Source organism: Ziziphus jujuba, chromosome 3 (genome assembly GCF_031755915.1).
Source record: "Ziziphus jujuba cultivar Dongzao chromosome 3, ASM3175591v1".
NCBI lineage: Eukaryota > Viridiplantae > Streptophyta > Magnoliopsida > Rosales > Rhamnaceae > Ziziphus > Ziziphus jujuba.
The window spans coordinates 6,356,284-6,369,969 of NC_083381.1; the positions used below are offsets into that span (position 1 = coordinate 6,356,284).

At 33.0% G+C, this 13,686-nt stretch overlaps 1 protein-coding gene across 5 annotated transcripts in view; it reads left to right on the forward strand.

The window, feature by feature from the left end:
• LOC107434870 (eIF-2-alpha kinase GCN2) overlaps positions 1–2,857 on the forward strand; it is a 28,244-nt gene extending 25,387 nt beyond the window's left edge. For 4 of the 5 annotated variants that reach the window (XM_060815621.1, XM_060815618.1, XM_060815619.1 and 1 more), the window contains 4 exons: positions 867–952; positions 1,067–1,169; positions 1,268–1,390; positions 2,286–2,857. In XM_060815621.1, the coding sequence (XP_060671604.1) occupies positions 867–952; positions 1,067–1,169; positions 1,268–1,390; positions 2,286–2,432 (459 nt within the window). In that variant the 3' untranslated portion in view covers positions 2,433–2,857. The remainder of the gene's footprint in view (positions 1–866; positions 953–1,066; positions 1,170–1,267; positions 1,391–2,285) is intronic. The other variant, XR_009638270.1, reaches the window with a different exon arrangement.
• The last annotated feature ends 10,829 nt before the right edge of the window (positions 2,858–13,686 follow it).

The following is a 13,686-nucleotide window of genomic DNA, read 5'->3' on the forward strand; positions in this document are numbered from 1 at the left end:
TGCATGGACCAATGCTAATGTGTCTTAGTTTCCCAATATAAAAACTGAAAACCAAAAACAAATGCGTCGCGAAACAAGCCCTGGGATTTCACATCTTCAATGCGACTAAAACACTTAAAACAATAGTGTTGTCAACATACACAATTAGTCAGTCGTGCCTACCTGCATTCATTTGTTGAATATGGAGCAATCAGCATGGCATTCACTGAATCCAAAGGAGATGAACACAAAATGCAATAGGTTGCTAACTTGCTTTATGCAAAGCTGTTCCTGTAAATCTCCACAGAGAAATGCATTTTTAACATTTAACTGCTACATTAGTCATTAATTCTTGACTGCAAGAGATAATAACACCCTTATAGAGTTATATCTGGCCCGTGGAGAGGTGGTCTCAAAGTAATAAAGTCCATTTCTCAGTATATCCTTTGCTAAAAGTTGTGCTTCTAAGTGCTTGAAACTACCATCTGGTAGAGTCTCAAAGCAAATTTCGATAGACAATTTGCAAGTTCTTTTACTTCTGGTTGCTGAATGAGCTCCCAACTGTTACTGTAAACTGGAGTCGTCAAGTCTTTTTGCCATGTATGGTACTGCCATGATCATCTCATCTAGAGCAACATAAAGTCAAAATACCTAAACTACCCTTATTTATTTTCAACACTCAACGTGTGGCATATTTTATATTGCCATGAAGCTAAAGAGTTGTTTCTTTGTAATATTTTATTTTAGTTACCGTAATGGATAGTGAACTATATTATATTTATTGTCATGACATGTAATCGTCTTTTTTAATTTTACCATCTTAATTATGACTTCGCTATTCTTGGAAAAAAAAAACATTAATAATTTTTCTATTTTTTGATATTCAGAAATCAAATCCTCCAGGTGCTGTTGGAAGCAGCCTTGCATTAGAGACTATAATTCAATATTCACCTGTAGATTTCAAACCTATTAGGTATGCAGATAACTTATCCGTTTTCCCTTAATCTTCCTATACTTTTAATCTAATCGTTGAGGCTTGGATTGTTATCTATTCACTAAAGATCCATACTTTTTCTTACTGTTGTAGAAATGAAGCTAGCACCAGTATTCTTGTATGTTCGAGAGGAGGAGGCGGTCTATTGGTAGAACGGATGGAACTAGTTGCCGAGCTGTGGGAGAACAATATTAAGGTTGGAGATTTTTGTTTTTTATTCTTTCCTAGGAATTTAGCTGCATCACAATGTTAATGAACTATTGCTTTCTGCTTACTGGTTGTTTTGTCCGCCAGGCAGAGTTTGTTCCCAACCCTGATCCGAGCCTTACAGAACAGTATGAATATGCAAACGAGCATGATATAAAGTGTCTTGTCATCATAACGGACACTGGTATGGTTCACAAGGATACAGTTAAGGTAATTCTAACACAGATCTAGAAATGCCTTTCTAAATAACATAAGAAGGTAGCTTGTCAATTGCTAAATTAATGTGCAAGTTAAATTTTGAATCATGTGAACACCCAATACGATCAAGTTTATTTAATAATTTTTAATGTGAAAATTTCCAGATTTATTAGGAACAATTAGTTTCCTAATGTTGTTCTTTAATTTGGGGAGTTAAATCTAAAAATGTCCATGCCCTGTTATTCATTCCTTAATTGTTTCGTATTCTTTAGGAAATGTTATTAATTGTATGGTTGCTTCTCTAGTGCACTGGTTACTCTAATCTCTAGATAAACTGTTGTACTGCTATCGGGGAATAATTAGAAGGATTATCTTTTGAAATGGTACCAGAGCTAGGGTATTCCTCCTAGCTGATACCCTCCTATTCTTCTCTGTAATTTTTTTTTCCCATTTTTTATAATTATTATTTTCTGGTTATTTGGAAAACACCTGGGTGAACGGTCCCAGGGGGCTTGCCTAAATCTCCCGGGAGACTGTTGCTTTTTTTAGTTTATTATTTTTTTCTCAACCTTTTGAAATATGTGAAGATAAAACCAAAATTCTTAAGATCAAGCAACGAAGTCAGGGAGTCACTAAGTACCATCCAATTTTGTGGGAAGAACTGGTGTTCAGAAAAGCAAACGTGAATGAAATCTCTTAAAGCTTATTAGAAATAAGGTGTTAAAAATAAATCTAAAGGTTTTTTAGAGGAGAACCTTTGAGAACTACTCTGTTCTTTAAGCCTTAAATCTGGTGTTTCTTCACTTGAACCAGATTCTAAATGCTCACAATTGCGCACACACCGCTCACAAAATGCATGCACACATACTAATTTTGGTCTTTTGAAACACCCACTGATTGACTTCAGGTCCGACATCTTGAGTTGAAGAAGGAGAAAGAAGTTGAAAGAGATGGTGTTGTTAAGTTTCTGCTGGAGGCAATAGCGACACAGTTTAGAAATCCTTCCATCTGGATCAAAAACCCATCTTCACAAATTGCGTTTTCTGGTGTGTAAATCCTGATGCTATGCTGGGAGATTTTGTTTCACAATCACTATTTACTCGCTCAATTTTGATCGACTTGAAATATAGTTACTGCTAATCTATGTTCCCTTGAGAAGCATTCATAGGGGTTATTCATTGCCTCTTAATGCATAACTTTGTTCTAAGATTGCATCCAGCGTTCAAGCTATCCTCTTGGTTTCACGAGCAAACTGTTAATACAAGTAATGATCATCCCACCCTCAAAGGAAGAAGATAAGACTGGAAGTTTTATGGCTTTAGTTTCTGTAAATGACCAACTTTTTACACAGGTTTTGCTCTGTAATATAACTGCACTGGTCATGGTGTAAATATGTAAATATGTAAATATATAGAGGAAACATATCCATAAAAATATTAATTTGAGGAAAAAAGTTTTGGTTTTTTAGAGCCAATATCATATTTGGTTGTCTATTGGGTGTTTCATGCACTGTTTAGCCGGTTTTCGTGGTGGTATTTTTTTTTCTTATATATTATTTTGGTAAAAATTCTCTCATAGATTCATTAGACAAATTGGTAACATTCTTATTTTGGAAGTTTGTTCTTTGTGGTTGTCCTATTCTGGATGGATGCAGTTTATCCAAATTAAAGGTTATCTCATGAACATTAAAGTCGGACAACTTTTATTAGTTCTAGGAGAAACTACAATTGTTGGGATACGTCGAGTGAAATATAGTTGGAGTTGTGGGCAAGTTGGAGATTCTATTAAAAGATCTGTTTATAGGTAGTTTGGAACTTGAGAGGATCGCAGGAAAATGTATAGGTTTTTGTTAATACGCGTAGAATTCTAAATGAACTTGTGATGATTTGTCATAGATTTATCTTTTTGGCTTTTTCTATTTTTTATTTTTAATTATATTTAATTACAAAAATATTACCATATCTAGGTCTTTTCATTTTATTATTCCGGCCTCTAATTTTATTATTATTATTATTTTACTGCAGTGAATAACCGCTTTTAGTATGAGTTGTTTTCAATTACCAAAACGTCATATAAATGAGTTAAATTGTGTTATGGGATAGTTTTGGTGGGAAAAAATGACAAGAAAAAGAGTATTATTTGGGTTAGTTGGGTTCGATTTTGTCAAGCTAAATCTACGGGAGGGTTGGGTTTTGAATCTTTAGGAGAAATTTAATAGGGCTTTCCGTAGCCGAACTGTGTTTGGATAATTACATGTCCACATAGTTTGGATGGTAGATTTTTATTTTTTATTTTTTTATTTATTTTTTGTTGTTGTTGTTGTTGTAATTCTTTCTCTCCCCTCTTCCCTATTGTCTCAAATACACAATCTTTCATTACTAACTGAGTTAACTTCGCTTGACAGCTAATAGAATTCTTAAACAAAGATATTTTCCTAATTGCATTTTTTTTTTTGTTTTTTAAGCTGGATTTGGTAATAATCCATGTTATTTATGGAATAGCTTTGTTGGGGTTGGGTTATTTTGGATAGTGGTGGGATTTGACAGGAAGATAATGTTGGCTTCGTGTTCTTTCTCCTCCAATTCTCGGTGAGAATGCTGTGGTGTCTGATTTATTGACTGAGTCAGGATGTTGGAATACTAATAATAAGCTAACACTATTTTAAGCTTCCCGGTTGGGGGTTTTGGTAAAATGGATGCTTTTGGTTGGCATTTTACAAAATGCGGGAATTTGTTATGTAAAATTAAGTCAGGTCATTGGGTAGTGTGTAAGCTTAGTGAAGGTGCTGTTATTTGGAAGTTCAAGTATTATCCTTCAGTAAATGATTTGTGGCGTGTGATTTGGAAACTGAACGTTATGAATAAAGTCAAGATTTTCATGTGAAAGAGGGCTTGCCCATGTGCTCATGATCTTCATTGTAGAAATATATTGGATAATGGTGTGTGCTCTATTTGCAATGGAGGGGAATAGACAGGATTTGAATGCATTGTGGGATTGTTGGGAATGCCAAGTCTATCTGGATAGCTTAATGTTATATGCAGCAGACTCGGTTTGCTTTGGTGGCTTGGAGTACATGGTGCGGTCGAAATGCGGTTATTAATGGGGCTATGGTGAAATTCAGATCTGCTTCTTCTCAATTCTGTGGCTGCTATATAGATGCTCATTGTAAGGAGACTCAGAATATGGACTGAAAATCGATGTTGATGGTGCTGTATGTCAAGTTGATGGAAGAGTCGCTGCAGGTGGTATGTCATTTGAAATGCTAGAGCTGAATTGATGGGGGCATTTGTTTAATCCTTATTATCATCTATGGAAGCCTCTTTAACTGTAGAGCTTGTGGCAATTAAATATGCCATTTTGTTCTGTTTGGATTCTCAGTGTTCTTCAATGGGGAAATTGTGAGTGATTCAAGAAGTTCTGTGCAGTTGGTTAATAGTCGGTTGCATAGCATTTCTGCAGATTATTTTCTTGTGATGGAAATTCAGTCCTTGCTTTCATTGCATTTAAATGTTTGTAATGTTAATAGATTAGCTCATAGACTTGTTGAATATGCCTCAACTTTAAATTCTTTTCTGTCTTGGATGGAAGATGGTCCTCATTGGCTTTCCTCTGCAATTCAAGATGATTTATGTAATTCTTGTTCTTAGTTAATGAAAGTTTCTTTTCTCCCAAAAAAGAAATAATAATAATAATAATAAATATGATTTTATTCCATATATAATATAATGTTAAATAAATTTCTATCAAAGCTGGAAGCAATTGACCACCTGGATACATAAAATTAGCTTACATTTAAAATTTTTTGGAATTATGGATTAGCCTACATGAAAATGTTTGATTGAAGGATTTTTTTTTTTTTTTTGGGGGTTTAAAATTGATTATTTGTAAAGAAAAATAACAAATAAATCATTCCAGTAATAGCCAAGTAATCTATAGACCTTTTTTTTTTTTTTTTTTTGAAATAATAGTTTGTAATGTTGAATAATCGCTTTTAACTCAAACAAAAAGATCATAATAGAAATATTTTATTGAAAAATTAAAAAACCAATATAAATATCACACTCTGAATGGTAATGTCTACACTCTTATATATATATATATATATATATGATATCTTATTCTAATAACCCTAATGATTAAAATAAAAAAATAACATTATAGGACAAATATTTAAAAATCATCATTAAAATTACATAGATATCTTTGGCAAATAATCCATGCCCGATCTAATGGTATATATTTGATTTTTTTAAAACCTTCAAATCTCTTTTATATATATATATATATATATATTTCCAAACACTTTTTTTTTATCTAATAATTAAATAATTGATGCTATCAAGTAAATATTTCTCTCTTCTAATTCAATTGCATCCCTTTTTTTCCCTCTTCAAGCCCCAGTTATACCTGATTCTCAATTTTCTTCCCCAAAAAAATATCGAATCATTTCTAAGCAGAAAATATGCACCCAAATTAAAAAATAGCCTTAGAAGGATTAATTTTTTTTTTTCCTCTCTCTTTATGGAAAGAAGTTTTTCTTTATCGATTTTTATTCCTATACCTTGAAAATTGGGTTTTATACTATCGAATAGAATTTTAAGCTTGCGAATGCAATATCTGGATATTGGAGCTGAATTCAACATTTGCTCTTATTATATCAATGGTATTCATTGATGTAATAAACAATGGCCATAGTTTCAAATAAAAATATCAAACCCCATATGAAATAAACTTAAAAAGAGAAAAAAGAAAAGAAAAAAAAAACTGATATCTTCATCATCGATTCTAACCATTTTAATTGGCTTAAGACAAACGACCATGGGCTTGTTTAAGATATGAAACCCCATAATTATATTTCATGTTTTTTTGGTTGTTTATTATTGTTACTGTTATAATATATAGTTTAATGAAATTGACAGTTTTTTTCAAACATCAAAACGAACTGCACAAAGGAAAATAACATAGCTAAAAAAGAAGTGAACTATCTTTTGTTTTATGTTCTCAAAAATAAGAATCCATAATTTGTGTTTGAGGAGAGACAAAAATGGTTGGATTTTAATTAGGAAAAAGTAATTATTTTGGCAGCATTAAATTATTTAAAAAGATAAAAAGGTGTTTAGACATGGATATAAAAGTGTTTGGATATGCATATAAGAGATTCAAATGTATACTTTTAAATTAGATTAATAAATGACTTAGATTATATTTGTCAAAAACTTTGATTAAAAAGTCTTTATGTAGGGAGTACTTTTTTATGTGTATATAAATATGTTCAAATAAGATTTATAATATCGAAATTATTATCAGAATTTTCTTTTCCAACTATTATACTACAACAATAATTGATATTTAAAATTTCGTTTATTAATTATTGGATTCTGATAAAGTTTACTTTATTTAAATAGAATTTTAGCTCCGTTTGGTAAGAGAAATGGAAATTAGAAAGTTGAAAAAGCGAGGAGGGATGGAAAACAAGATGAATGGAAAATTTTATATCTATCTCTCCTCTTGTTTGGTTTTGACATGAAGGATGGAAAGTAACTTTTTATTATGTACACTATATTTGGATTAAAGGGTGGAAAGGAAGAGAAATGATAAATTGAATAAGGAAAGGAACGGAAAAGAAAATATTTATAATAATTGTATGTTTTGATGATTATTAATGGAAAAGAAAGTAAAATATAATTAATGTAGTTTATATTTTTATAAAAATGCCCTAAATATAAAATATCTCAATCAATTAGCTTTTAATTAATAAAATAATATTGAAATATTCAAAAGATTCATTAAACTCTTTTTCTTATCATTTCCTTTCCTCTCATTTTAACGATTCAAACAAAAGAATTAAATCTTTTTCTTTTCTTTTCCTCTCATTCTCTCAATCCAAACATAATAGTAATGTTACAAGCGAATTTACAGTTTTATTTCTACTTTTCTCCCTTCCCCAGATCATTTAAAAATTTAGAGAATTAGATTCAAGTTAAAAAACAATTAGGGAAAACCCAAAGCAAACTCTTAAATCTCGAATCTCAATCCACCGTCTTTAGCCATATCCGTATTACATCATCATCATTGGGCCATCATTCATCAGATGTCCAAAGTCGAGTACATCTGATCAAGCCTCACACCCACATCATATCTTTCATTGGATGAAGCCTCATGCCCACATCTCATATGGCCACAGTAGCCACTATTGCAAGTTTTCATATTGTTCCAGTTGTTGCTATCTCACATCCATCAGCTTCCTACAGTACCCATCTAATACTATGAAGCTGGCTTTTTTCAAAGCAAAGTCCAATATAAAAAGCCCTAGATCTAAGAATATCTAATCTTTACCTTCCATGAACTCGAAGTTGTCTTGAAAGCCTTGTCAGGTTCTTTTTTGGATCAAGGGAAAGTGGATTCCTTCATTTATTAAATACCGAGATATTAACTTGACTTCATCTTGGTAAATAAGCGCTCTTTTTGTTTTCTTACAAATTCTAGTAAAAGATTGCAATTATTTTGAAGTTATGTTGTAACATAGCTTGATTCAATATGTTAATAAGAATTATGTGGAATTTTTATTTTAAACAGATATAAGATTCGTCAATGTTATCAAATTTTTTCCCCTATTCTTTTTGGCTTTTGAACAAGATAAAAAAATTGACTAAGTCATCCAATCCTGCTAACCTCTAGTAGATTGGATTGGATTGGATTTCATACTAAAATTGGGTTGGATTGAACGATCATTTATAAAAACCAATAATCATTAGATTGGTTTGTTATTAGGAAAAATAGTTGGTTTTGTATCGATAAGCGGCTTTACTCCCATTTTTCAAATTAAGTCTCCATTTGAAATTTCTTTTAAAAAATCACCTAAATTAAACCTTATATAGATTCTAAACTTCAAGTTAAATTAGCATTGTTCATTTATTTCGGTCCTTTCAAAAATAAAAATGGATATATTTGTTATGATCCTTATCATCACAAAATGTTTTCTTCCCTGCAGATGTTAAACTTGTAGAGTCCATGTTTCCTTTTGATGAGAATTCGCCCGAATCCGCACAACCGACAACCCGCTGGGGTACTGATCCATTACGGATGAAGACCGGACCAATCACTAGAGCTCAAGGTAAGAGATTTAATGAGAACCTGACTGTCTTTATTTAAGGAGTTATCAATTCTCAAAAGGGCTTGTCCATACCCAAAGATACAAAGTCTGTTTTAAGGATCCAAGTGGTGGAAGCCATTACGGACCCCGGATAGCTGTTTTCGTGCAAATATGGACTCCGGGCAGTATAAAATGGTTCCAACACCACATGGAATCAATGAATACCAATAAGAGGTCATGGAATCAAGCCAAGCCAGAATCAAAAGCATTGAAAAAGGGCTTATGCGCATAGGGGAAAAGTTGGCCTTTTTGCTGGATTTTGTTGTTGGCTATATTGTATTTTGCTAAGTTGGCATTTTCTCTTTATTCCAATCAAAGGAAACATGTGGGACTCAATGATAATTCTATTTGGCATCCTACATGGCACATGGCAGTTGATTTGGAGCTTAAATTAGTCATATTGAAAAAAAAAAAAAAATTCATTCATAGCCGAAATTAGGTTTCTTTGTTTTACCGTATTTTTGCTTCCTAGTTTGTTGGTTGTCTTTCATCATTTTTCTTGTTAATTTTTTCTTTTTTGTTTTAATCTTAATTAGTTGCATTCATATATTAAAAAAAAAAAAAAGAGTTTTGAAGGCATATTGTGCAATTTGATTTTGTTTTTGGTGGTCACGGGGTTGAATCTTGTTAGATTGAAGTTTGCGGTTTGAGTTGATTTTTCTACTGCTGGACATTGTGTTGCATCCTCATATTTGTGATTAAAAAAAAAAAAAAACAGATAAAAAAAAAGCCAAAAGCCAAGTAAAAAAAAAAAACTGCACAAAAGGTCGGCTTGTTGAATTTAGAGTTTGAAAATTGTTTTCTGGAAAATTGTGATATTTGGAGTTGCTGGAATTTTATATTGCTGCTGGAAATTGTATTTTTGAGTGCTAAAATTAATTGGATTAAAATTAGTTAAAGGATTTGATACAAAAACTTGAATTACAAAGAACAACAATCAACAACTATCCTATATTTTTGTTCAATTTGATTCTCGTTCGTGTTTGAATTTCTTTCTCTATATTTATTCCTTGAATGCTTCATTAATATTTTGGGAAGTTTATAATTCATTCCCAAAAATTTTCTTGTCGAATTACCTTGTTTTTTTCTACTTAGAAAGCCGAGAATAGGTATTTTCATTCTGCTTGGTATTTGTTTGATTTAGTTGTTGTTTTATTGATAAGTTTAAATTAAGGTACACTTGTGATCTAGTTTCTATTTAAATGTATTTTATTTAGAACTTTAAGTTAATTCTTTGAGTGGAAAAAGACAAGAGTGTGTGAGCTCAAAAGTCGAAACTAGTATGCAAACACAAGTGTTAAGACATTGTTTGAGTGAAATACGTAAGGGAGTGATTTTGGCGAGGTTCTATTTTATTTTTGTGTTATTCATACTAACATGGCAGATTTAAGGGTGAGAAGCGGAGGTGCACCATTAAGAATTAATGAAGAGGAATCCGTAGGATTCAAGGGTGATTACCGATCTTCGGGGAGTAGAGGTGAGCACACGGACATGATGGCGGTCATGGAGCAATTACAGCGGATGAATGCTCGCTTTGATCACCTAGATTAAAGAATGGATAGGATAAAAACTTCACAAGGTGGGCTGAATCTTAGGCAAGAATTTCATGGTGGCCGAGATCGAGGTCGAAGAGATCGTGGATGCCATAGAGAGGATTTTGAAGTAGGTAATTATGGAGATAATTTAGAGTAGGATTTTGAAGACATCTATGCTCTCCAAGGAAGGCAACACCTTGGGAGACCAGCAAGGGATGAGGATGATGATCTTGGAAATATGAAGGTAAACATACAACCTTTTATGGGAAAAAGTGATCCGAAAGCATACTTGGAATGGGAGGAGCATATGGAGATGATCTTCGATTGTCACAACTATTTGGAGGCTAAGAAAGTTAGATTGGCAGCTTTGGAGTTCGGTCATTATGCACTCCAATGGTGGAAAAATGAGCAAAGTACACAAAGGAGAGTTGAAGATGAACAAATGAAAGGAGCCATGATAAAGAGGTTTGTACCAAGTCATTACCATAGGTTGCTACATCAAAGGTTTCAATCTTTATCTCAAGGAAATAGGTCCTTGGAGGATTATTACAAGGAGATGGAGATACTCATGACGAGATTGAGCATGAATGAGGATAGAAAAGCAACCATGGCATAGTTTCTAGGTGGGTTGAATCGAGAGATAGCCAATTAATTGGAATTGCAACAATATGTAGAGTTGGAAGAGATGTCGCATGTGGCTATCAAACTTGAGAATCAATTCAAGAGGATGGGCACAAGTACATGGCTTGGAGGGGTATCAAACAGCGGGTGGTCAAATCCAAGAGTTTGAAGAAGCAATCCCATATATGACAACAAGCCAAATCCAAAGCTAGGTGATGAAAGCACCAACTGACCAAAAAGGGAGGCTAAAACCGAATCTGTCCAAGCACTAAGGAATGAAGGTAAATCTAATCCTAAACCTTCTAGAACTCATGATATTGTGTGTTTTAAGTGTCAGTGATGAGGAAAAATTGCTAGCCAATGCCTGAATAGGAGAATCATGGTGCTGAAGGGTAATGGTGAGTTGGAATCTGAAAGTGAAGAAAGTGAAGAAGAAGCTGAATTTGATGATGAAGAAGTTGGAGATGAAGGGCTTGATGAATCCAAAATACTCAAAGCATCTAGGACCAAATTGAGTTTGGTGGCAAGGAGGGTTCTAACCGTGTACAAAGATGAGGACCAAATTCAAAGAGAGAACATCTTCTACACCCAATGTAAAATTCAAGATAACATTTGTAGTATGATAGTTGAAAGTGGGAGTTGTACAAATGTAATTAGTAGTTTGGTAGTTGAAAAATTAGGGTTAGCAACCATTAAACATCCAGAACCATATAGATTACAATGGCTTAATGATAGTGGAGAGATGAAAGTAAATAAACAAGCCAAAGTAAAATTCAGCATTGATAAATATGTGGATGTTGTATTGTGTAATATTGCTCCTATGCATAGGGGTAATATTTTATTGGATAGGCCATGACAACTTGATAAGGATGCCATACATTATGGAAGAGAGAATTCCATTGCTTTTAAATTTACAGGAAAAAAGGTTAAGCTGGAGCCATTAACTCCAAAGAAGGTATTTAGAGATTAATTTCAAATGCAACAAAGAAGGGAGGCCAAAAACTCAAACAAAGGTGTAGTATGGCACCCACGGTAACAACACCAATTCAAGGGGGCAATGTTGTGCAAGACCACCTAGGTAAGATTTCTAGAACTTAAATTGAGTGGGAAAACCAAGGCAAACCCGAGAGTGAGAAGAAACTTGAGAAAACTGAGAGGCATAGTGAGAAATGTGATAGTGAAGGAAAGAAAGCCATATCCGAGAGAGAGAAAAGAAAGAGAAGAAAAATAAAAATTTCTATCTTAGTTTTGGGGATGTTAATAAGGCTATCTTGGGTAAGAAACCATTGTTGGTTATGATTTATAAAGATGTATTTTTAAGTGATCAAGCTAATCCCAAAGAATTTGAATTGCCAAGTTCTATTTCTTTTCTTTTGTAGGAATTTAATGATATCTTTATCGAGGAAATTCCTAAAGGTTTACCACCTATCCGAGGGGTTGAACATCAAATTGATTTTGTATGGGGAGCTACAAAGGCAGGTAAGTGAATTGCTTGATAAAGGGTATATTCGTGAGAGTATAAGTCCATGTGCTATTCCTATGTTATTAATTCAAAATAAAAGATGGTTCATGATGCATGTGTGTAGATTGTAGGGCTATAAATTCCTAGGTTAGATAATATGTTAAATGAATTACATGGTGTATACATGTTTATAAAAATTGATATTAGGATGAATGAAAGAGGATGATGAATGGAAAACCGCATTTAAAACTAAATATAGTTTGTATGAGTGGCCGAAACCTACCTCCATTACCCAAGTGAGGAGCTTTCATGGTTTGGCTAGTTTTTACCAAAGATTTGCCAAGGATTTTAGCACCATCACAGCACCTTTGACCGAAGTTGTAGAGAAAAATATTGGCTCCAAATGGGGGGAAGTACAAGATAAATCTTTTAATTTGTTAAAAGAAAAATTAACCAATGCACCTTTACTAGTTTTGCCAAATTTTTCTAAGACTTTTGAAATTGAGTGTGATGCTTTAGGTGTAGGTATTGGAGCTGTTTTAATGCAAGAATGAAGACCCATAGCCTACTTTAGTGAGAAATTAAATGGAGTTGCATTAAACTACCCGACGTATGACAAAGAGATGTATGCATTGGTAAGAGCTTTGTAAAAACGTGGTAACATTACTTAATGCTGAAAGAATTTGTGATTCATACGGACCATGAATCTTTGAAGCATATTAAAGTTTAAGGGAAGCTCAACCGAAGGCATGTTAAGGGGATTGAGTTCATTGAAACATTTTCTTATGTCATCTGCTACAAAAAAAAAAAAAAAGGAAAATGTGGCTGCCGACGTATTGTCCCGAAGGTATGTACTATTTTCTATCTTAGATGCTAGATTGCTTGGATTTGAATAATTGAAAGAACTTTATAAGCATGATGGTGAATTTGGAGAAATATTTAGGATCTGTACAAAATATGGTTTTAATAAATTTTACATCTTTGAGGGATATTTGTTTAGGGAAGATAAACCTTGTGTGTCTAATTGTAGTATTAGGGAATTCTTAATGAGGGAAGGTCATGGTGATGGTTTAATGGGTCATTTTAGTGTTTTAAAAACTTTATCCTTGCTGCAAGAACCTTTTTATTGGTCTAACATGAAGAGAGATGTAGAGAAAATATGTGAAAGATGCTTGAAGTACCAAAAAACCAAGTCCAAATTGAAGTCGCACGGTTTGTATCATCCTTTGCCGATTTCTACTTTTCCTTGGGTGGACTTGTCTATGGATTTTATTCTTGGTTTACATAGGTCAAGGACAATTAAGGATTCAATTTTTGTTGTTGTAGATAGATTTTCTTAGATGATACATTTTATTGCCTGTAATAAAACTGCTGATGCATCTAATATTGCTAACTTATTCTTTAAGGAAATTGTGAGGTTGCATGGTATGCCTAGAACTGTTGTTTCGGATAGAGATGCTAAGTTGTTGAGTTATTTTTGAAAACCTTTGTGAGCTAAGTTAAGAACTAAAATTTTATTTTTAACTACTTGTTATCC